General features: G+C 45.7%; 2 protein-coding genes across 2 annotated transcripts in view; both read left to right on the forward strand.

The window, feature by feature from the left end:
- Positions 1–4,053, forward strand: part of LOC130376753 (transmembrane protein 236-like) — a 5,261-nt gene extending 1,208 nt beyond the window's left edge. The window contains exons 2-4 of the mRNA XM_056583610.1: positions 812–884; positions 1,943–2,066; positions 3,342–4,053. Of these exons, the coding sequence (XP_056439585.1) occupies positions 812–884; positions 1,943–2,066; positions 3,342–4,045 (901 nt within the window). The 3' untranslated portion in view covers positions 4,046–4,053. The remainder of the gene's footprint in view (positions 1–811; positions 885–1,942; positions 2,067–3,341) is intronic.
- Positions 4,054–5,779: 1,726 nt separating this feature from the next.
- On the forward strand, positions 5,780–24,044 carry mrc1a (mannose receptor, C type 1a). Its single transcript, XM_056583607.1, has 30 exons — positions 5,780–5,977; positions 6,730–7,131; positions 7,767–7,940; positions 8,552–8,707; positions 9,198–9,311; positions 9,747–9,887; positions 10,130–10,312; positions 10,846–11,003; positions 11,318–11,434; positions 11,908–12,023; positions 12,309–12,457; positions 12,849–13,048; positions 15,402–15,517; positions 15,753–15,828; positions 16,037–16,178; positions 16,333–16,371; positions 16,719–16,882; positions 17,093–17,157; positions 17,268–17,368; positions 17,857–17,996; positions 18,484–18,592; positions 19,022–19,194; positions 19,295–19,400; positions 19,587–19,819; positions 20,087–20,252; positions 20,621–20,770; positions 21,058–21,174; positions 22,001–22,162; positions 22,900–22,932; positions 23,278–24,044. The coding sequence occupies exons 1-30, from the start codon at positions 5,908–5,910 to the stop codon at positions 23,511–23,513; spliced, it is 4,308 nt and encodes a 1,435-aa protein (XP_056439582.1). The 5' UTR covers positions 5,780–5,907; the 3' UTR covers positions 23,514–24,044.
- Positions 24,045–25,000: the final 956 nt, after the last annotated feature.

Here is a 25,000-nt window from a genome sequence, read left to right on the forward strand (position 1 = left end):
CCTCTAGCCACTAGTAGCCTTTCAGATAGCTGGGCCGGAACCTGAACATCTTTCAGGTTCTTGGTCTGCTCTCGGTCAATTGTGCAATTCTCCAAGACTTTTCCTTGACACTTTATTCTTTATTTTTCACAAGCTATTTAAACCAATCATGGCGATTTTCTTCATTGGCTAAAGGTATATATATAATGGCAAAAAATACCTACAGTTAGTTATCAGTTTTAGGTAATTGATTTCTAGTCATTGTTGTCACATTTCAGTAGCTATTCAGTTAATGGAATGCTGATGCAGTAGGTAACTGAAATTGAGGGTGACAAAATTCCAGGATTTTCCATGAATTGTCAAATGAATTAAGCAAATTTCCAGAAATTCTCAGAATGATTCTCTGCCTTCTCTTACTCTCTCTCTCTGGTCTCCTCTTCCTCTCTCTCTCTCTGTCTGGTCTCCTCTTCGTCTCTCTCTCTCTGGTCTCCTGTTCTTTTCTCTCTCTCTCTCTCTCTCTCTCTCTCTGGTCTCTGGTCTCTGGTCTCTGGTCTCTGGCTCCTGTTCCTCTTTCTCTCTGGTCTCCTTTTCCTCTCTCTCTCTCTCTGGTCTTCCGTATATCTCTCTCTCTCTGGTCTTCCGTATATCTCTCTTTCTATCTGCTCTCTCCCTGGTCTCCTGTTTGTTTGTCTCTCTCTGTTTCTGGTCTCCGGTTCCTCTCTCTCTCTGGTCTTCTGTTCTCTCTCTCTCTCTCTCTCTCTCTCTCTCTCTCTCTCTCTCTCTCTCTCTCTCTCTCTCTCTCTCTCGCTCTCTCTCTGGTCTCTTATCACAGGCGTCCTGTGGCCCTGGTGTACGTGGTCCTCTCCACGCTACCCTGTTTCGCTGTCCTCATCGCAAGCTCAGAGGTAAAACCCCTGCCAGGTTGGTCTGACCTTTAACCTCCGGGTGTGTGAAGTAGGCTGAAGACCTGACGTACGTACAAAACAAAATAAAAGTGACTCTGGGAATCGGCTGTGAAAATCGTTTTTTCTTCTTTATCGTTATACATTTTTATATATATCTATATCCATCCATCTATATATATACCTTCAACGTTGATGTTATTGGACCGCTGTTAAAGGGTGTACCGTTTGAAGGCACCACTAGGAACACGGGTACCACGGTGTGTGGGAAACAGCAGTGCCCAGCCGAGGTGTTGATGAGAGGAGAGGAACGACCTGATGGTTCTCGGGGGACGATCGGCCGGAGATAAGCAGCTTGGTTCCGTCTTCCTGTTCACGCTGTGGTCGAGTCCATCAGGGAGTCTCCCGCGTCCTGTCCTCTGCCAGAGCTGGGCCTATTAGCTGTCGATGTGGCACTTTCTGCGCTGCTTATCTGCTGCGCTTTTACAGAGTAGCCATAAATTCAGCGGAGCGCAGCTTTGTTCTGTGTCCTGTTGATCCTTCTGAGTAAGGACCTTGTGATGAGCCAACAGGCCCAGAGACAGAGCAGACGTCGGATGTGGGTCAACATTTCGGCTTCTTGGTTTGGAATGTTGACAAATGTACACATGATGCCGTGATCTGTATCATGTGTGTGCATGGGTATGCAGGAATTAAATCGGAGGGAAAATGGTACACCATGGTACAAATCGTCTTTTAATATCTATATATCAAATGTTCTACGTTTAACGTTTTGTCCCGGCAGTGGTGGTCATGGATTCTTAGGATTGTTTGTCTGTCCAGGTTCAGATGAATATCAACACCCATTAACGAGAAATTCTTACTTTTATCTCACTTTGATGGCATCCGTTTATATTTATATTCCTTTGCTTCATCGTTGTTCGTTTGTCTGAGATCACAGCCACAATCACATGATCGTCTGTCTCTCGCCATAGTATTTCTGTGTTTTTTCTTTGTCTTTGGGTTAGTTGTGGCTATCGTTGAAAGGTTTGTGCTTCTGTGTGCGTCTGTGTGTGTCCCAGGTCCAGATAAACAACAACATCCAGAGCGATACGTTCACGGAGCTCCCCGTGTCGCTGGTCCTCTTCTCGCTGGTGTGCATCGACATCGTGGAGAGGATACGCTACTGCAGGCTGACGGGACAGGGTGGGCCCAACACAACCAACGCAAAACACAACCAACGCACAACACAACCAACGCACACCTGCCGGCCCAGTGGGGCCTTACAGCTGTTCTTCGACCGTCGCTCTTTTATTTTCAAAAGATATCTGAACGTTTCTCAAGAATAACATGAGCCCTTCCACAAGTCAATCCATTGACTGTCCTCAGTTTTATTTTTGTCAGATTTTACCCCCCACAGTGGGAAAATCGTATATGGCAATAACCATATGACGGCAATGTCATCTCGAAAGCTATAACATAGCTATAACTGTGGCAACAACAGAACACACAGTGCAGGTTTATTTCAACTTTAACTGTGCTGAATGGCCGCTGTGGGTTTGCCGTGGGTCTCTGTGCTGCCGTGGCAACACAGTGAGTCTCTTTGTTTCTGTGGTTTGGTTTGCAGCACTTGGAATTGTTTGTAGCTATTCCAATTAAGTTAGTTTGCATTGATTGCTTACAGCCTCACTTGGACGTTGTTTTGGATAAATGCGTTGATCTAATTGTATAGTGTACCTATCTGAGGGGTGACTGGTCCAGTTCTTTAGCCCATACTGAAACCTCCAGTAGTGCCCATGTTGAGATCTGGGGCCGCGATTGAAAACGTCAGGAAGTTAGCAGGAAGCTCGGAGCACAAGGTTTGCTTCTCATGTGCTGAGTGGACAGACTTCCCATGTACTCCTCTGGGATGCATTGTCCGTTTCAAGAAAATACTCTAAATCACTGCTGAATCATTTGGACTTTTCTGTGTATTTTTTAAAAACATATATTTTTTTAAGATTTACTCCAAACTAAATATCAAATTCAGCCGAATGTTTTGAGTGTCTTGCACACAGCCCTTCATGAATGCCATCGCAACAGAGTTATTAAAAAAATTCTATGTTGTTTATTGCACTGTGTTGAAAGATTGCAATATTTTCTAGGATTCTTCCTCTATCTGTATCAACAGTATTATCAACAGTATTATCTCGAGGTTTTAATGAGAAGGAATTCTAGCCTTAAAGCCTTTAACCACCATACCAATACCTACAACTGACCTATAACACACTAGGACAGTCTTGGATAGTGTAAAATCAGTTCAGTTATTTCACTTTATGAACTCTTAATGATCCTCCTTTATATGGAGATAATGGACCATTTGTCTTTATGGTTTTGTGGAATGCCAGGTAGCACACGTGTCATTCGGTGGCTCGCTCCGGGGCGTCCACAGCGCCCTAGAGGCTTGCTTGAACTCTCTTCTTCTCCTCCCGTCCCCTCCAGCGACCGACGTGGAGCGAGACGCTGAGATCCCCTCCATGGTGCTGACCCACATAGAGCACGTGACCCCCGGTGCCGCCGCCGCCCCACCCGCTCCTGCAGCGGCGCCGGCACCGGCGGCCCCGCCCGCGGCCCCCGCCGACCCCGCGGCCCCCGCGGCGGGAGCAGCGGCGCCCAGCGGGCCGGGGACGGAGGCTAACGGTACCGTGCCTGGGGCCCCCGGTTGCCCCGGGCGACCGTTCAGCGTGTCGGGTCTGAGCTCCAACTCGGCGGGCAGCGGCGGCGTGGGGGTGTACCGCCCGCAGCCGTACGGCTACAACGGCCCGCTGCGCTTCCTGTGCGCCGCCGACGCCCGCGCCGACGTCTTCGCCGACGGCTTCCTGTTCTGGATGGACACGGTGGAGATGGTGCGCGTGGCCGGCCTGCCCGCCGTCTACTACTCGGGCTGGGTGTTCCCCATCTACATCTTCAGCTTCCTGTCCTGCCTGCGCCTGGTGGTGATGCCGCGCAGCGTGCTGCTGTCGGCGCTGGGCGTGGCCCTGCAGGACCTCCCCTTCCTGTTTGTGCGCATCGGCCTCATCGCCTTCTTCGGCTTCGTCACGCCCGTGCTCTACCTGATGAAGAACCTGCTGGTGTGCCTCGCCTTCGTCTACTTCAACTTCATGACCAAGCTGAGGTTCCTCAACACGGAGAGGATGTACTTCTAGACCCCCGACACCCCCCCCCCCCACCCCCGCCACGCAGTAGTGGAGGACAACATGGCGGACACGGGCCGGGCGAGGGGGCCGCCGCGTGGAGCTCCGTTGAGACGTTAGCAGGGTAGCGATGGATTAAAGCATGGGCAGAACTTTGATGTCTTCTTTGAGCGAGCCGCCGCCGCGGGGGAAATGATAACAGCTGTTGTGACATTTGATCACAAGAACTGGAACTGTGTTTCTAAGTGTCACCAAATTCTTTGTCGTTTTTCGTCAATGTTAAAAGTAACTTTTTAAATCACCCATCCCACCTCAGACCGGTTCTTGAACCACAGCACCTTCAGAATGTACCTGTGTTTTTTCTATGACCATTAAGAGTGTAAAATAGATATCAATCGATGTTGTAACCTTGAGCTTTGAGTTATGAACACAACCACCACATAGAAATCAAGTTTGAGTTTGTACTATTGATCTACATATTTGGATAAAATTAATAAAACATTTAAAATGGATTGCATTTGGATACTCCTTGGGATTTGTTTTTCATTTTGCACTAACCAGTTTTGTTTCAGTCTAATCCAAATAGTTGGAAGCAACAAAATGAAAAGACTCCTGAATGATAAGAACATTAATACTCATCTGCTGGGTTCCTGACCTGAACTGGACCACCTGACAACCCCAGCTGGTCACCTGGTGTGGGAGCGGTGGGCAGTGGGCTCCACGAACCAAAGATGAGCGGCCGATTCTTATGGATCAGCCCGTTGAACCAAGAACCAGAAGATGATTCTTGATTGAGCATGTTCTCGTCAAGTTCTACTGTTATCTTCTACTGCTCTATTCTACTGTTATGTTTGATTGTTATGTTAGACCTTGTTCGACTTTTATGTTCTATTGTTATGTTCTAAAGTCTTCTATTGTTATGTTCTTTTATGTATTACTAGGTTCTACTGTTAAGTTCAACTGCTATGTTATATTGTTTTGTGCTACAGTGTTCTACTGTGTTGTTCTACTTTTTGATTCTACTGTTATGTTATTTTGTTGTGTTCTACTGTATTCTACTGTTCTAAAGTTGTGTTCCACGGTTGTGTTCCACTACTTTCTCTGGTGTTCTGCTGTTTTGTTCTATTGATCTGTTCTACTGTGTTCCACTCATCCATCCTGCGGCTCCGCTATGCTGATACGGTGGGGCTCCCATCTGCTATAACCATGGAGGCAGGATATAGTTGCCGCTCCCCCACATCTCTACGTCTATCTAGAGATCTGTACATGATGTTATCTATTATAATAACAAGTATGCCGTCTTTCTCGGCCCACAGGTGTTGATCTCCTTTGGCTTATTGTTTTGCTTTGGTTTGGAGAAAATATTTTGGATTTCAACTTAGAATGTCTACCAACAATTGCTTCCCGTGAGAGGGATGCTCTGTGTGTTGGTGTGGGTGCTGCTGGTGCATGTAGGACAAGCAGTGGTTGTGAAAAGCTGTGGACATTTTCAGCTACATTTTCTGTACAATCTCATTCCTTCTCCGGGAATAGGCCAGCTCCCGCTTTCTTGTGCTTCTCATTTGCCAGCTGTGACATTGGCAGGATGTGATGCTCTGGCCAGCGTCAGGTTGTCTCTACGATCCTGAAGTCTCTCTCTCTCTCTCTCTCTCTCTCTCATCGGGAAGTTGCTGTCATGTTGACCGTCCTTACCGGTGTCCACCATGTGACAGGAAGTGATGAGTGTTGAGGTTAAGTGGAAGGGTTCCTCTGGGTCCCATTCTCTCAGTCTCTGCTGTGTGGCGTTCCACTTCGAGCCCGGACCTCCTCCGTCTCAGACCGTCCCGTTCTCCGGATCAGAGCTCAGAGTCTAGACCTCCACACCACCGGGGACTATGGCCGTCTGCTCCGCCCTGCCAGCTCTGCTCGTCCTCCTGCAAGCGCTCGCTGCTCAGGCCGTCGTGGGTACGTACCGTCATGTCTCTGTCTGTTTGATGTGTTCTGTACTGCCCATTACATTGAGGTATTCAGCACACTCGTCGGAAGCTGGCTGCAACCAAAGCAAGCAATCCAAATTTCAAGATGGGCTACAAAAATGTCATAGTCTTGGTCATAGTGTATAGTATAGTAGTAATATAGTACGGTTATAATGCTGCGCAATTGCTTTGTCATAGCTGCTCCAAATTTGGACTGCTTGCTTTTTAGTAACAATACCACTGTGACTAGTAATATCCACTTGGCTTGTAAGAGCACCTCTGCACTTTAGTAAGCCGGACGAAGAAAATGTATTTTTTTTTTTTAAATGTCATTCTGAAAGGATGGTCTTCAGTGAGGGGAAATTCCTGCTACCCTTGAACTAGGGCTCACAGTCATAAACGTTTATCCGGATATTTCAACATTTTCTTTGGAACTCAGTTGTTTCTTACTTCACTTCATCAATATTTTCCAATATCACCAATTAGCAACTTTTGACGAATGTATTTTTTTTTTATATATTTGAAGATCAAATTTTTCAAGAAATCAATTTATTCTTAATATTTTCTTAAGAAATTCTCTAAAACAAACGAAACCAAACATTCTTCAGATATCCTTTGGTGTCAAGCAGTTATTCTTAATAGTCTTCACAAGTCCAATCTTCAGTTACCAAGGCTTGGGTTTTCAGTGAGTCAGGGTCCCCAGAGAGGCCCTGAGCCGTTGTCCTCTCTCTGCGCCCCCAGACAGCAGTTCCTTCCTCATCCACAACAAGGAGCACAACAAGTGCGCGAGAGCAAAAAGCGCCACGGACCTCGTGTTGGCCCGCTGCGACCCCAACGACGCCGAGCAGCAGTTCCGATGGACGTCCGGCTCCCGGCTCCTCAGCGTGTCACTCCACCTGTGCCTCGGTGTCAGCGAGATCAGGAGGTACGGCAGCGTCTTACCCTTCCCCTGCGACGAGAAGAACAAGCTGCAGCGTTGGGAGTGCAAGAACGAGACGCTCTTCGGCCTGGAGGGGGAGAACTTCTACTTCAACTGGGGGCAAAACAACGCTAAGAACGTCCTGATCCACACCGGCACCGGCAGTTGGAGTCGCTGGATTACATACGGCGGCGCGCTGGACCTGTGCTCCAAGGGCTACCAAGGTAGACGCCGAGAACCCGCCGGAACCTCGCTAGAGCCAGCCGGGACGGGAGTGGAGCCAGCAAGGACCACTGACTAACAGCAGGGTTAACTAGTCGTTAACCCTTGTTCAGTGTTAACTGGTAGTTCAACCATGTTTGTCCTTAACTAGCTGTTGAAACTTGTTGAGAGTTAACTAGTGGTTAACCCTTGTTCAGTGTTAACTAGTAGTTTATCCTTTTGTTTGGCGCGGGGACTTTCACAACTCGAAAAACGAAAATAACTAAATAACAGTGTTCTGTCCACTCTCTTTGAGCTATTCTCAGTTGATGTAAATTCAACTTATCTTGCAAAAACAGCCCCACAAAGGGCTTATTTAGGAAGAAATACAACAACATCAAGAAGATATGCAATTAGTTTTATACTCTGGTACACACAGAGGTAGATTTAACAGAAGGATATTGGATTTACTTGCTTATTATTCTTTGTCGGGTCAGTTGTATATTCAGTTGTCATTTAATGTCATACTATTAATGGATCGTTAAGCTTCTATATACTCCTAAATGATTCTCGATATCCAACACTCTACTGATAGACAGCAACTCTATCCCTTAGTCTGAAACGACAACTTTACGTTCCACAACCGTATTGCTTTCAGAGACGTTCACGCTGGGCGGTAACGCCTTCGGTGGCCCCTGCCAGTTCCCCTTCCTCTTCTTGAAGAAGTGGTACTCTGAGTGCACCATAGAGGGCCGCACGGACCATCAGCTGTGGTGTGCCACTGAAACCGACTATGACAAGGACCAGAAGTGGGGATTCTGTCCTGACAAAGGTAGGAACCCATGACACAACATCCTCATCTCTCCTCCGAATCTGATCGCCGCACGTGATCCGGCGCCTCCGATTTTGCTGATCTGTATTCTTTCTAGAGGTGTATTCTTCTGTGAAGTCTCTCATGAAAGGGAAAAGCAGGCCTGGCGGCTGACCTCGGTAGAAAGAAAACAACCTTTTCCTTTTCTCTTCTCCCAAAGTGTTAACGCAGCATCGCTGTCACCCTCTTCCTCTAGTCTTCCAAAACCACCTTTGTTTGACGTTTGCTCCTAAATCCAGCCAGGAAACGGACAGGAAGAGAACGTTGCTACTCTGTGTCGCAGCTATTTCTGGTTCCCTTCCAGATTCATCCAAAAGTTACCACGCAATGCTTAGAGAGGCAGCACTGGACTGTAAAGATACTGTACATATTTTATACTGGCCTGTGAGTTGATCTCATAGTTCCTATCTAAAAAATGGAAATCAAAATATGGAAGTGGATCTGAGGTATTGATGTACTTCCACATTTGGAAGCGGGTGTGGGAACGTGAGCTTTCATCCGAATTTCGATGTGAATGCAAATCTGAATTTGGAGCTGATTTAAATCTGAATTTGTATATCATTGGGTCTCAGGAACCAAAGACTGGGACACGGACCCGGTGACGGGGGTCCAGTACCAGAGGAACGTCCTGTCGGTGCTGACCTGGCACCAGGCCCGCAAGAGCTGCCAGCAGCAGGGTGCTGACCTGCTCAGCGTCGTGGAGCTCCACGAGCAGAGCTACATCGCAGGTACGCCTTCCGGAAGCTGCTGTTCTCGCCTCTCTGTGCACTTTAGTCACTTGAAGATCTGGCGACCAGCTCTGGTTATCTTGCCGTCATCCTCCTCAGTCCCTCTCTACCGGTTTGCTACTACTCAGAATCATTTAGCAGACGCTTTGACCCAAAGTGAATTCCATAGAACCCAGATGTGTTCCACCACTGTGGGGGCTGAGGGCTAGAGGCGCCTTGCTCAATGACACCCAAGGGTTACTACAGGTTAGCCGCGAGCTACTTTACTCCCAGCTGAATGGTTTTGGGATGCGGTCCCCTAATGTCCACGGTCTACATGTAGGCATGATCAACCCCCCTGTCTGTATCCACAGATTTACTCTTTGTAAAAAAAAAAAGTCTGCTAAAGGCCTTAACAGTAGGAGTCCGTAAGGCCCGGTGCGTGATAGTAGTAGTGAATAGTGGTGTTATGGTAGGAACTCAGGATGTGACTGTGGTGTTGGTGCTCCAGGGCTGACCAACACATTGGGAGCCACTCTCTGGACCGGTCTCAACAGCTTGGAGGCAGACAGCGGCTGGGGATGGAGCAACGGAAACCCCTTCAGATACCTCAACTGGGCCCCCGGTGAGTGAGCTTTACTTAGCCTACCTCAACCTTGCCTCACCCTTACCCTTACCCTTACCCTCAACCAAACCTTGACTTAATGATGTCTTGAATATACATTAACTTGACCATACCTTAAATTAAACATACCTCAGCCATCTCTTAATCATAACAAACATACCTTATTTTAACTTAAACATACCTTAACTTATGCATACCTTTGCCATACCTGCTATTAACCATACCCTAACCATACTTTAGCCTAATCGTGCCTAAACCATACCTTAACTCAACCATACCTTAACCGCGCTCTACTTACCCTAATCTTATCTTACCATACCTTACCGTACCGTACCTCACCTCACTCATACCTTACCCTACTTCCCCGTATCTCATGTTAACCTTAACCTTAACCTTAACTTAACCTTAACTTAACCTCTACCCTGTGGGTGCCAGGCCACCCGGCCTCCGCGCCGGGCCAGGCCTGTGGGGTTCTGAACACGGCGCGGGCAGCGCAGTGGGAGAGCAGCGAGTGCGGCAAGAAGAGAGGCTACATATGTCGCCGCGGCAACTTAACCAATCAGGTCCCTCCACTGGGTGAGATCCAACTGTCTGTCTGTCCGACCATCTGTCTACCTGGTTTGCCTGTTGTCTTTAAGTTTTCTTTCAAATGACTATTATTACTTTATTATTATGTTCGTCATTATGTTCGACTTGTATTCGTCCTCTGGGTTGGAGTGTGCTTCTTCTTCTTCTTGTTTGGTGTAGGTTGGGATGCTAAAGATGTCTGTCTGTCCGTTCATCTCCCCCCCCCCCCCCCCCCCCCCCCCCCCCCCCAGCCTGGAAGGATTCTGGGTTCTGTCCGAGCCACTGGGTACCGTATGCGGGCAACTGCTACAACCTGCAGCGTGGAAAGAAGATGTGGAAGGACGCCCTGTCTGCCTGTCACAAGGACGGGGCGGACCTGGCCAGTGTTCACAACATCGAGGAGCAGAGCTTCCTCATCTCGCAGATGGGATACTGTAAGAACACAGTATCCCACACTGACCCTAACTCTAGTCCTGACCTAACTCTAGTACTTACCCTGATCATAACCGGAACCTGACCCTGATCCTAACTATAGACCTAACCCTTTCTGCTGGTATACTTTTGATAACGCTAGTAAACGCGGGGTTAATTCTGTGTTTCCCCCCCTGTGTTCCCCACTCATGTTATATTTTAGTTGAGGGAGGATTCTGACTTATAAGCTATTTAATTGATGGGACGATTTTTATCAAAACATGTTCATGATACTTGTATACAAACAGACAGCCTAATGATTCATAGCCACATGCAAACAACTACTTAAATTCTCTGCTGGGATTTATTAAAATGCCTCATATATTGTCTTCACTGGAACACTTGCTGATTGGGTTAAATCATTGTGCTGGGAATCAGATGCACAGCAATTTAAGAAGAGGTTTGGATTTGCAAGAATTTTACCAAATATAGGGATGGAAGCAGACCAAGGGTTGGAGCGCAGGGATGACTTTGTCTTGTGCCGGTGCGTCTCCAGCGTCCACGGACCAGCTGTGGATTGGGCTGAACGACCAGAGGAGCCAGATGTTCTTCGAGTGGAGCGACCGCTCCCAGGTGGCCTTTACCCGCTGGCAGAGCGACGAGCCGTCCCACGCCAACAACCTCCAGGAGGACTGCGTGCTCATCCGCGGAAAGGTAACTACCCTGGGGGGGGGGCGCATCACTTCTCTAATTGGCCTTGGAGAATAGAATACAACTCGCCTGTCAATCACAGGCACTTGAAATACAAGGGTGGAGAAACGTAGGCAGGGAGGAAGCAGAGAGGGAGTTATTATTAAAGCTTTCAGGGACGCGGTCATGTAGGCTGCTGGATATATGGGATCAAACCCAGAACCTTTGGACTGGGAGTCACCCCGACATCCTAGCAAGCCTCTACACCATCCTCCCCTCATGTCGGTCTCTCCCTCTTCGGCTCTCTCTTACAATCTCCTCTCTCCCTCCTGCTTCAGGAGGGTAAGTGGGCCGACCAAGGCTGTGAGAAGGAGAATGGATACATCTGCAAGAAGACGGCTTCCACCAAGCAACCAGGGGGTCCCCACGAGGTTTTGAACCCCGGCTGTAAAAGGGTGAGTACAGACCATGGGTGTGTTGCAGGTTTCCTAGTATAGCAATTGCACTTGTCCTTGCTACCTTAACCCCAAGATGTTCTCCTTCACCACCACTGTGCCTGCTGTTCCAATACGTACTAAGTTACAGAAGCAGCATCAAGTGGCTACGAATAGTCCTGGGTCCGAGGATGGACCCATAGACATATATCTTTGATATTACATTTTTGTAGAGATTAGGATGAGGTAGAATGTTGTACAAACCATTGACCAAAATAGGAGTTCATTGTCATTTATAATGTACCTTATGTAAGTCAATTATTCTATAATAGCTGAAAATGTACTAATATTAATAGGTTACATTATCAAAGCACTAATCAGGAACTATCTACATTTGGGGGCCTAATGTGTGTATGTATCGCAGTGGTCCTCTTCAAACCCCTGACTGGGGGAGGGGGTGTTGTGGTTCTGAGCTGTGGTTGTGTGGGGTCTAGGGCTGGACCCAGTTCCGGTGGTACTGCTACCAGATCGGGGCTCAGACCAAGACCTTTGAAGATGCCAAGAAAGTCTGCAAGGAGTCTGGCGGGAACCTGGTGGACGTACAAGACAGGTATCCCTTCCTCTCTGCCTCCACACTAAGGCCTGGTGGTGGTTATTCCCATCATGCGTTGCTGTATCCCTAACTTAATACTTACAACTTTACCACCTCAAACCTAATAACTAAATTTAACCATCTCTAACCCGATACCTAAACGTAACCATCTGTAACTTAGCTGAACCCAACCATCTCTCATCTAGTACCTTCACTTTCCATCTCTAAACAAATTGTATTGCTGGTTAAAGTATAGTACTGTAAACGTCAACCCAACATGTGTGTCAATGTGTTTTTCTTTAGGTATGAGAGTGCATATCTCGTCAGTTTGGTCGGTCTGAGACCGGAGAAGTATTTCTGGACAGGACTTTCAAATATGGAGGACGAACACACCTTTAAATGGACCACGGGAACCAGCGTGGAATATACTCACTTCAACATAGGGATGCCGGGTATGGCAGCACTATTAATATGACTATGTCCATTCAAGTTAATATGTATTTACTTCAACTATCATATACATCTTTATATGTAGGCCTATATACTTCACACTATCCGTGTTGCATAAGTCCCTCCACACTAAACTACAGAGCCTTGCATGTTCTTTCATATTCTGGGTTCAATGCACCCCTACACCCCACCCCTACAGCCCTACACCTCACCCCTACACCTCACCCCTACAGCCCTACGCATCACCACTACACCTCACCCCTACAGCCCTACACATCACCCCTCCAGCCCACTGCTATCGGTGCCACAGAAACTAAACTTCACTGAACTACTCCCTCACTCTCTCACTCACTCTCTTTAATCGTGATCCCGCATCGTTTCTTGCGCCCAAAGACAGAAAAAAGGGCTGCGTTGCCATGACGACCGGCATGCAGGCCGGGTTGTGGGACGTGGTGAGCTGCAGCAACCGTGAGAAGTACATCTGCAAGAAGCGTGCCGAGGGGGTTTCCATGACGACGATGGCAACCACCCCTTCCCCCACGGCGAGCTGCCCGGACGGCTGGGTGAATAAAGACCCTAAATTCTGCACCAAGGTCAGAGGTCACCCCAGTGTTATTTAATTTGGCTTTGATCTGAAGATGATGTAGGTCAGCCAATCAACAAATGGTATCGTTACCATTTTCATTTGGTAGCGATCAGTGTTGCCAAAATAGTAACTTAGTTACTTTACTGATTACTTGATTTTGAAAGTAACTAAGTTAGATTACAAGTTAATGTATTAGTTACATTTAGCTGCGACAACACCCCCTGCCGCCTCAAATTAAAAAATTACAACCGGTTTTGCCAATGCTAACTCCCCCCCCCCCCCCCCCCCCCCCCATCAACAATTGTTTCCCACCCACCCCTCAACAATTATGCGCAGGGGGCTGGTAGGGGAAATTCGGGGGGGGGGGCCATCAGTACCTCTTGTATACAGGGCCCAGAATTTGGTGCTACGGCCCTGGGTGCACACACTGACACACGGCTTTCAACCGCTTCCGCCAACTTTTAATGCGTAGACAAAATATCACTGCAAGCTTTACGGGGCGATCACCGGACGCATCTCCACGTGCGTGACGTAAACAACGTAAACAGCGCGTTCTTGCGCTCGAGCTGCTTGGACCTCCCCGTGGGTTTAGTTCTCTGGGGATAACTTAGAGCAGGGGTCACCAACACAGTGGTCCTTGCGGGCACCATGGCGCCCGCAAGGACCACATGAGGCGCCCGCAGGCCTGTTCTAAAAATAGCACTACTCATTCTTGAACAACTCTTTCCCACCTTTTTTAAGTCATTGTTGTGAGAAAACATTAACATGACTTAATTAATTAACATGTCTTCCCATAGATGAGTATCATTAATCATTAATAGTAATATATAACTAAAGGCAAACTGAGCAAATTTGTTATTTCAGAAGCGTGTATAGAACTGGGTGCCCTTCGTATGACTCAGTACCCATGAAGTAGCTCTCAGGTTCCAAAAGGTTGGTGACCCCTGACTTAGAGGCTCCAACGCGCTCTCTCACACACACACACGCACGCACGCACGCACGCACGCAGGCACGCAGCACCGCGCGACTAATTCCGCCGCTAATAACAACTGGTGGCGCGGACTCTGGAGAGTAAAGGTCGACACTCGCCTCTGATAGATTGAAGTCTTTGGAGACTCTCTCTCACACACACACACGCACGCACGCACGCACGCACGCAGGCACGCAGCACCGCGCGACTAATTCCGCCGCTAATAACAACTGGTGGCGCGGACTCTGGAGAGTAAAGGTCGACACTCGCCTCTGATAGATTGAAGTCTTTGGAGACTTGCGCTTCAGACGCACACGCACTCTCACACAAACAGACAGGCAGACAGGCAGACAGGCAGACAGACAGACAGACAGACAGACAGACAGACAGACAGACAGACAGACAGACAGACAGACAGACAGACAGACAGACAGACAGACAGACAGACAGACAGACAGACAGACAGACAGACAGACAGACAGACAGACAGACAGACAGACAGACAGACAGACAGACAGACAGACAGACAGACACAAACCAATCCATCGCTCTCAACGCCAATCGGTGATCCGGTAAATTTTTTTAAAAAGTAGTAACGCACAGTAACTTTGAAGAGTAACTTTAATCTGATAACTGATTTGGAAATGCCGAAAAAAGTGGCGCTACTGGCATCACTGGTAGCTATACCAATACCATTTCCAAACATTGATTACAAGTGATTCCAAAGAAGCATTAATATTATTATTTGATTATTATCTTATTATGATATTCAGCACTGCCCAGTTTCATCATCCACTACATCTCCCGTTTGGCCAGCTTTTGGCTACCTTTAACAGGGCCAATGCATATTAAACATGTTGCACCAGGAGCTATCTCTATTCCCTGGTTGGAGTTCCAGAATCACACTTCATGAATACAACACATCAGTACAGCAGGCCTTTAGAGTGCAATGGAACCGAGGATTCTATTGCAATACAGAAAAACAATTAGGGGTTTTTGCCCTGAAATATTTTCATTGCAGAGAAACAAAACATACATTTATCCAATACATGTTTGTTCAGAAGTAAAGTCAACTAAACTTCAAAAGGAAAGCACATTTTATTCAAAAAGAAAGTTGGGACAAAAAAACTAAAATTGGGTTGAAAAGTAACTACAGAAATCAAAAGGACATTAGCTCTAAAAACAGTAGGATAGTAGCTATAGAAATCAGAAGGATAGTAGCTATAGAGATCAGTATGACAGTAGCTATACTATCCGTAGGACAGAAGCTATACAATTCTGAAGGACAGTAGCTATACAAATCTGTAGGACAGTAGCTCTACAAATCAGTGCACACGGTCAGTTTGTGAAATCAGGTGATTGACAGCAGTCTTTTGCTTCTGTACTGTAGCTGTACAAGAAGCCCAAGGAGGAGAAGAAGAACTATGCAGAAGCCAAGGCCTTCTGCCGGGGGGTCGGTGGAGACCTGGTCAGCGTCCACGGCCCCCTAGACCTCGCTACCATATAGTAAGTAATCCCTCATTATTCTCACCATCATCAACATCAACGTTGTCATCTTAGTTATCATCATCGTTATCATTATCATTGTCATCATTGTCCTCATCCTCACCAGTCTAGCTTAGCCTAGAATATGTTAGCCTGTTGTAGTCTTAGCTTAGAGATGATATGGCAGGACTTTTGGCAATAGAAGGCTTTTTCTCTTTTTTTCTGACTCTCACTACTTTGTTTTTTTGAATGCTAGTGGCAGTGATCCGGCCTGGATCGGGCTCAGCTCTCTGGATAGCAATTCTGGGTTCGCCTGGAGCGACGGTTCAGCTGTAAGTCAACCCCTCGTACCATCTCATGACCTTGATAATATCACGCCCCTTAGAATATCGTTCTGACCGCCCCGGACGAAACCAATGCATTTTCTTCCGAAAAATAATCTTTTTTTTTTTTTTATTCCTCTTCTTCGTAGTCGTCATCTCCTTTGTCTTCTATTTTGTGTTCATAGTACCAAAACGTCCTGACATCTCTCCTCTGCAGCTGAGCTTTGAGAGGTGGCGCTTCGGAGAGCCCAACAACTACAACGACCTGGAGCACTGTGCAGAGGTGGAGCTGTACGACGGCCGCTGGAACGACTGCTTCTGTGAAGCCTACAAAGACTGGATCTGTCAGATACGCAAAGGTCCCGCAATATGTGCACTATTCACGTTATTTGTAGTTATTTGTTTTCATCGTATTATTATTATACAATTATATGGTTATCATTGTTATGCAGCTCATTACGCACTCTAAGCTGTCACTCAATCCCCCCGCGCTGGGGATTTTTATGTTTTCAGGCGTGACGCCAAAACCTGACCCGACTGCAGAAGTCATAGGTGACTCTCTCTCTCTCTCTTATTTCTCTCTTTTCTCTCTCTCTCTCTCTCTCTCTCTCTCTCTCTCTCTCTCTCTCCCTCTCCCTCTCCCTCTTCCTCTTCCTCTTCCTCTCTCTCTCTCTCTCTCTCTCTCTCTCTCTCTCTCTCTCTCTCTCTCTCTCTCTCTCTCTCTCTCTCTCTCTCTCTCTCTCTCTCTCTCTCCCTCCCTCTCCCCCTCTTCCTCTCTCTCTCTAGTGTCTAATCACGGTCTGCTATTTTTATTGTGTGCAACACTTATGCCCAAGCAGTGTGTTGTCATTATATTGTTCAATACCAGTGTCTAAGCAGGTTGTGTTGCGTGTATCCAGTGTACACCACAACAGATGATGGTTGGACTATCTACAACGACACACAGTACTTCCTAAACCATGATCAGCTAACCATGGAAGACGCGAGGGAAGTCTGCCATCAGAAAAATGGAGAGCTGGCGGTGATAACCGGGGAAAACGAGAGGAAGTTCCTCTGGAAACAGGCAGGTGGCATTCTCTCTTGAGTCTGAGGGTCAGTGTCAATGTGGATGACCTCCATGAGTATAACATCTATGCTTCTGCTTTGTGATCTTTTTCTTTAGTATTTTTAGTAATTAACCAGGTTGATCTCATTATGATTTAACATCTTTTTACAAGAAAAACCCAGCCCAGACAGCAGACTTGTGTTTACATGTATTCCTATGTTTCCTCAGATTAACAGAGGAAGTTGGGGACAGTTCTACATCGGACTGACAGTCAACTTGGACAAGTCGTTCAGGTAAATCCCATCACACACGGGTCATTTTCAGAGTTTTGGCTGTATGACATCGTTGACCAAGTGGATGCTAGGTTTGTGAATATTCAGTGGTTTCCTTTGTGTTTTGGCAGCTGGGTGGACGGGACTCCATTGACCTATGCTGCTTGGGAACAGAATGAGCCCAACTTTGCGAACAACGATGAGAACTGTGTGACAATATACAAGAGCATGGGTGTGTACCGGGGCTCATAGCTCAACACAATGCTGTTCAATAGTTGTACCGAGCTTGATGTGTACAATCGCTTCACATCATGCTACATCATTTTACATTGAATGCTGAGTTATGGTTCCATGTCGACACAACGCAAGGGGGTTTACGGACCCTTTACGTCCTTGCAGCCACCACAGGGGCCAGAGTGCTCCTCCAAAAGATTGTAACCTTGCGTCGAGATGACGCAGCAGCAAGGCCTGTGATTGCCCGCTCACTAAAACCCGACGCAGAACCAAAACATGTTCATGACTGCGTCGAAGCGTCTGCATGATCATTATGTTGCGTTGACGTGGAAACATAACCGATCCTTTAGTTTTCTACAAGACATAGGGAAAAAATCAAGGGACATAGTCTAGTTGGGTGTACCAGATTTTGCCCAAGTATCACTTGCAGACTCATGACATTCCTTACTTTCTGGCCTTTTTCTTCTGAAAACCTGGGCCATGCAGGGTACTGGAACGATATCAACTGTGGCGTGGAACTACCCTCTATTTGCAAGAGACACAAAGACTTCCTCAACACCACCGTGGCCCCTGCCCCGGCCCCAATTGGGGGCTGCCCGCCAAACTTCACGCCCTTCCAGGGAAAGGTAAGGACGCTAATTCCAGTATTAAGCTAAGCTAGGTAATGACTAATCAGCGGTTCACAGGTTCAACAGGAGGGGGAAGAAGGGCCTCTGGGGCTCAGTAAGACCTGCTAAGCTAACCTTTAAAGTTTAGTATATACAATACTTTAATCGTAGTATTGTATATATACTACGATCTATATACAATAGATCGTAGTATATATACTACGATCAGAATCACACTTGATTCTGATCGTAGTGTCCGTTATACTAATTTGTGTCCGTTATACTAATTTGTTGACAGCAAATTCTTTGTTCTGATGGGTCAATGAGTATTTGGCACAAATCAAGTAACGTGAAGCTCAGGCTTTAACAGTTAATCAGATAGATCGACAGATCGGCCCCCGATCCATCCTACTATTAGATATGCATAACACATCGGTTATGCAGATCACAGCTAGCGGTCAGGTTTTTCTGCTAGCGTCAGGAGTGACGCATCCTGTTTTCCTAGTGCTACAAGTTTGTGACGGGTAGCGACAAGATGACCTGGCAAGACGCCCGGACTCACTGCATAAATGAGGGAGCGAATCTGGCATCCATCCTCAACACCAGAGAACAAGGTGAGAGAGGTCCTCCCACAAGCGCCTCCAGGGAACTATCAGCCTAGCATAGCACTAGCCGCCTCATACAGTGAGATCCGGACTGGAGCCCAGTGCATTACTCTAAAGTGTGAATCAAACAAGAGACAAGGGATAAGAGTAATTGCTTAAATCCAGGGAAGACCTTAATGTGTGTCAGCAGCAAGTGTGGTACAGTAGTAGAAATTAAAGAGATACAAATTAAGAGAAAAGGCTAAAATCAATAACATACAGAAATTATACCAAAACACAATCTAAGCAGTAGCAATGTTGCAATACAAACATTTCTAAAATGTAGGATTAAGATGTAAATATGGAGCCAGGTGGCCCTCTACAGGTTGAACACAATGCACGACACTACTGCAGTGGTCAGGTGATAAGCCGAGGCGTACTCTGTGCCCCCTGTCCCAGCCTTCCTCACCATGCAGCTGCAGCAGCACCCTCAGGACATGTGGATCGGCATGAACGACGTCAACTGGGAGATGCGATTCCTGTGGACGGACGGCAAGGGCGTGACCTACACCAACTGGGCCAGAGGTCACCCCTCCAGCTCGCCCAGCGGGCGCTTTTCCAGCCACAGCGAGGTATGACACCAGGTTGCCCCCCCCCCCTCCCATCCCCCCCCCCCCCCCCCCCCCGGAACGTAAAGCAAATGACTTGGTGTGTGAATATTGTGCCCCCTAGGAGTTTGACTGCGTGATTATTGTGGGAAGTATCCCCAAGCTGGCGGGCTTCTGGAAGGTAGAAGACTGTGGTGCAAAGCGGGGTTTCATCTGCAAACGAAACGTGGGTAAGGAGCTGGGACGTTGGCCGGAAGTCTCGTCCTCTCACAAAGAATTACAGTACCGTTAAGCAGCTGATTGTACTGAAATGACAATTAGACATTGAACCCATGATACATTGAATAAATTAATGACAAAAAAAATAAAAAACACAGACTAATCTAACGGACACATTACGCCCTTCCTGTACAAAGACTCCAACATCGCCGTGAAGCCCACCACCCTTGTGCCGAACGCCTTCGTCAAGTTCGGCAACGAGTCCTACAAGATGCAGACGATGAAGATGAGGTGGGACGAGGCGAGGAAGCAGTGTCTCTCAGACGACGCCGACCTGGCCAGCATCCTGAACCCCATGACCCATGCCTTCGTCAGCCTCCAAGTTGACCGGCACAATAAGTCTGTGTGGATCGGGCTTAACAGCAACCTGGTGAGGGCAGTGACCGTACATTCGTGGTGTCTTCTCATCGTGACTCCACCAGCGAAGCCCCTAACTGCGACTCAATTACAGACAATAAAATATTTTGACTCGTATATGTGAGCAAAATGAGCTTAGTGAGGGAAAGCAGTGCATCATGGGAATTACCACACAGGTGAAAGCTGCTATCTCCAACAGAACAAGAAGTGAAAGAATATCTGTACTCTTGAAAGGAAGTTCCATGAACACACAAAAAAATCTGTCTCTTCTCTTCTGTAGACCGGCGGAAGGTTCCAGTGGATTGACAACTGGCGTCTGTCCTTCACAAAATGGGCGCCGGGCGAGCCGAAGTCGAACCAAGCCTGCGTGTACATGGATATCGATAAAACATGGAAGACAGCAGCTTGTACCGAAAACTACTACTCACTCTGCAAACAGTCTACAGGTCAGTCGCCTTGACAGGCCCACATTATTTGACACCGCTAAACCTACACCCTCTGAATTGCAAGGGCTTAAGGCTTGGTTATGGACGGTTCCACGTTGACGTAACACATGACCACGCAGTCGCTTCGACCCAGTCATGAACCTGTTTTTGTTCTGCGTCGTCGGATTTATGTCAAGTTAGCGGACCAATCACACCCCTTGCTGCTGCATCGCCTCGACGCACGTTTACAATTTTTGGGAGGCGAATGTCAGGCCCTTGCGGTGGAAGGAGGAACCCACAAGGACGTAGTGGATCCAGCGTAGTTCTGAACAGCAAACATGGCTAAAAGTAAAGTGTCCCTTTGTGGTCCTTTCTTGTGTCTCCCACAGCCATCGCCCCAACGATGCCGCCACAGTTTCCTGGGAGCTGTCCAGAACCAAAGAGGACGATGGCGTGGGTCCCGTTCCGAGGACACTGCTACTCCTTCCACACCGAGTTGGAGAGCTGGGCCCAGGCTTCTGTCCAGTGCCTCCGGACAGGTCCTTTGATTTGAATGCAGCTCAAATCCCTTCAGATTTGAGCTGCAGTATTCAAACACAACGCAGCTCAGTATTTGTATACTGCAGTATTCAAATACAATATAACCCGGCCGGGCGTTCTGTGTACTATGGTAGCATTTAGCCGTGCTATTGCTGTACATTGCTAGCTGTGAACGCGCTGTAGCATGTACGTGCTGTAGTGTGCTAGCTCCGTAGCTTGCCCAGTCTGTAGCGTATACCAGAATCTATGCTTTGTGTAGCAGGCCGTAAGATGTACCTTTTTGCAGGGGGAGCTCTGGTGAGCATTGCGGACCCAGCAGAGGGTTACTTCATCCAGCAAAGCCTGGAGCTTATAGTGGATGATCCCTCATCCTTCTGGATCGGCATGTACTTTAACCATGAAGGTAGGGCTGGGCGATATGGACAAAATCTTATATCAGGATATGAGTAATTTTATATCACGATATGGATATATATCACGATATGGTATTTTTGAAGTAAATTAAAATAATAAATGGCTTAAAATAACCATATTTCACATTTGATCAGTTTTTTCTTTTATTTTGAACTTGAATTTCCATGCTTACAAAGGAGTAAGTAGCGAACAATCTGTCATTAACTGCAGTGTCATATAGTGCAAACATCTTGTAAACATTGAACTGTTTTTTCAATACAAATAACATTTTTTTTTTAAAGGTGTGCTTCACACCTGCCTGGCTGTCAGTCAGTGCAGTGTAATATAAAATAAAAATCACAGCATCACACAAATATTTTAAATACTAATTATGCACTTATAAAATAAAGTTATGTGCTGTGCAAATAGCTGGTGGTAAAAATAGAACTGTTTCTTCGATACAAATTAGATTTTTTTTCAAGTTAACAGGTGAGTCTCACACCTGCCTTGCTTCAGTCAGTGCAGTGCAATATAAAAAAAATAAAAAATCTGGCTGGCTAATAGATTTTTTTTTTTTCTCTCTCGGTATAAACGATATTGCCAAATCTCTCCCGGTAGACACTTTCATATCGTCCACGGTATGATATCGTCACCGTTTATGTATATTATGTATGGTAAGTATATACTCAAGATATTAAAGTATAGTATTTAGTTTAAAGTATATATTACTATATATTGTGGAAGAATTTATTTATACTCGTATCACAGAGGTGTTTGATGCCATCATTAATAGTTTGTTTTGAGGTTAGTTTGATATTGTGAACCTTGTTCCCAAGCTGAGGCGATGTGGCTCGACAACAGTGTGGTGGACTACACTAACTGGAAGCAAGACCTCCCTGTGGTAAAGGACGGGTGCGTGGACATCCAATCTGACAGCGGACTATGGATTCTTAGCAGATGCACCAGATACAAGCCCTTCATCTGCAAGATAGCCAAAAGTAAGCAGTATTATCATTATTATTCTTGATCTGATTGTGGTTATTATTACTGCCATTCTGAGCAAGATGCCTAACCCTTATCTGCTTCTCGATGACATGTATCTTACATTTTTTCTTCACTGTTAGTCACTTTAAAGCATCGGCTAAATTACTTAATCGAAAGTTAAGTTATTATTAAGCAGTCAGTAGAAGTAGCGTCAGTAGTAGTTAAAGTAGTAGTGTAATATTAATATAATTTTTGCGGTATAGGGCTGTCAAGCGATTAAAATATTTAATCACGATTAATCGCATTAATGGCATAGTTAACTCACGATTAATCGCGATTTATCATAAAAAAATGTCTATGCTAAATATCCCTTGAATTCTTTGTCCCATTAATTGTTCTCATTTTAATGCTCTTATCAACATGGAGAAGTGCATCGGCTTTCCTTGTGCAAATGTTTTTTTTATTGATAACAACATTGGCATATACTGATCAAAACAGGACGGTACAAAGCCTATAATGCAATTAAACGATGAGCATACAAAGATATGCCTTGAACATAGCAGTCAGGCTACTGCTTCTTTGTTTTGAGCCCAATAAATAAAAAATAAAAATTAAAAAATTAAAATAATAATCTGCGTTAATCGCGCGTTAAAAAAATTAACGCCGTTTAAATTGGTTTGCGTTAACGCCGTTAATAACGCGTTTAACTGACAGCTCTAGTATTTACATGTATATTTTATCTTATTTACAGTCATTACACCAACAGAGAAGCCTCCAGTGATCGGTAAGCACATTCAATGGATTTAAATAATAATAAAAAGAATAATAATAATAATAATAATAAATACAAATAATAATTTATACATGTGATAATATGTTTTCATTGTTGATACCGGACCTCGGCAAGTCGTTTCAGGCGGTTTGGATTTGTAATTAATGTTGAACTGACACATTTTTGATACAAAAATGCTATGCTAGCAATGTATTCAAAATTGTCTTGTCGATTTTATTTTCTCTTACGTCGGGGTCTGTTAAATGCAGGAAACTAAAAGATACGATTGCCGACCACCAACATTTCAGTGAACTGTAACTCCCTTTATACCTTCACCTTCACCTTTGTCTCCCCCAGCGCCCTTGAGCAAGCGAAAGGCTTCCAGCGCTAATGCGGGAGTGATCGTAGCCGTGGTGCTGGTTAGCATCGCCGCGGTTTGCCTCGGGCTCTTCCTGCTGCGCAACAGGATCCCAAGGCCGTCCCTGGGAGAGCTTACTTTCGACAACCACTTGTACTTTAATAACCCCATCCGATCCAGAGTGGACACCAAGGGGCTGGTCGCCAACATCGAGCAAAACGAAGAGACGTCGTAGAGACGCTGGCCCTGTTGTCGTTTTTTTACCGCCTGAGCTAACACAAGCATCCGCTAACACGCGTTTGGTTCACTAGCACATATTGTAACACAATCGGGTTTCTACGAAGGAATGTCAACGTTTGAAGATATGTTGAGAGATTTTCAACCAAGTCACTTTATTTTGGAAGTATCTCCGAATCAAAACCGAATCACCTTTTATCAGCACTATTTCAATGATACTTTCATAATGAGTTCTGGACAGGATGGGTGAATGATGTGATCTGAGATAATTTAATGTTGTTGTTGTTTTTTGAGAATTGTACAGATTTATTTTATGATGTTCTTTAAACTTAATCAAACTAATTTGACTGAGTCAGATTAACTAGAAATTATTTTATGAAGAAGAATATTTCAAGATTCGAGAATGGAGAGTAAAAATATAATTTTAAAAACACGTAGGCAGACAAAGTAAGTAACAGTGGGGAACAGCTGTTATGTGCCTGTATTGTAAATAACTGCATAATAAAACCAAATTATATAATTACATAAAGGGGAACTATTTGTTTGCTACTGTTGTCCTCTACGCCCTGACTATTTCAACACATGTATGCAAATTTCCATGTCGATGGACGCAGGTTTAACATCACCTTCAGATAACATGAATAAACTTTCAAAACAGTTCAGGCTTTCAAACATTTGACACTGGGGAACTGAATATTCTTTCCCGATAAATTGTGAAATTCACAACAAGTAATAACTTATGTATTTGCCTACAACTTCTTTCTGAATACATTTCTTATATGGGTATGAAAAAATCCACTTATATATAATTCAAGAATTTGTAACAGCAACATGTTGACGGTTAAAAGGAAAGTCCAACTAGGCATGTTTGGTGATGATTACAATGACTATTCTTTACTGCTGATGTAGATCGAAAAACATTTTGTATTGTCAGGCTGGCTATCAGAGCATCGATGTATTAAAGGTCTGGCTGGCTAATAGAGTATCGATGTTTTAAACATTATATTGTCAGGCTGGCTTACAGATCATCGATGTGTTAAACATCTGGCTGGCTAATAGAGTACCAATGTTTTAAACATGCTATTGTCAGGCTGGCTAACTGAGCATTGATGTTAAACATGTTATATTGTCAGGCTGGCTAACGGATCATCAATGTGTTAAACAGGTTATCTTATCAGGCTGGCTTACAGAGCATCAATGTTTTAAACATGTTATATAGTCAGGCTGGCTAACAGAGCATCGATGTTTGACAGGTATATTGTCAGGCTGGCTAATGGATCATCGATGTGTTGTACAGGTTATATTGTCAGGCTGGCTAATAGATCATCGATTTGTTGTACAGGTTATATTGTCAGGCTGGCTAATTGATCATCGATGTGTTTTACAGGTTATATTGTCAGGCTGGCTAATGGATCATCGATGTGTTGTACAGGTTATATTGACAGGCTGGCTAACAGAGCATCGATGTTTGACAGGTATATTGTC

Source organism: Gadus chalcogrammus, chromosome 23, assembly GCF_026213295.1.
Source record: "Gadus chalcogrammus isolate NIFS_2021 chromosome 23, NIFS_Gcha_1.0, whole genome shotgun sequence".
NCBI lineage: Eukaryota > Metazoa > Chordata > Actinopteri > Gadiformes > Gadidae > Gadus > Gadus chalcogrammus.

Excerpts from the sequence above, each read along its gene's own strand:
- mrc1a (XM_056583607.1), top strand. The coding sequence starts at position 5,908 with ATGGCCGTCTGCTCCGCCCTGCCAGCTCTGCTCGTCCTCCTGCAAGCG. Across the intron at positions 10,313-10,845 it reads CATCTCGCAGATGGGATACT|CGTCCACGGACCAGCTGTGG; the intron begins GTAAGAACACAG and ends GTGCGTCTCCAG. Across the intron at positions 11,004-11,317 it reads GCGTGCTCATCCGCGGAAAG|GAGGGTAAGTGGGCCGACCA; the intron begins GTAACTACCCTG and ends CTCCTGCTTCAG.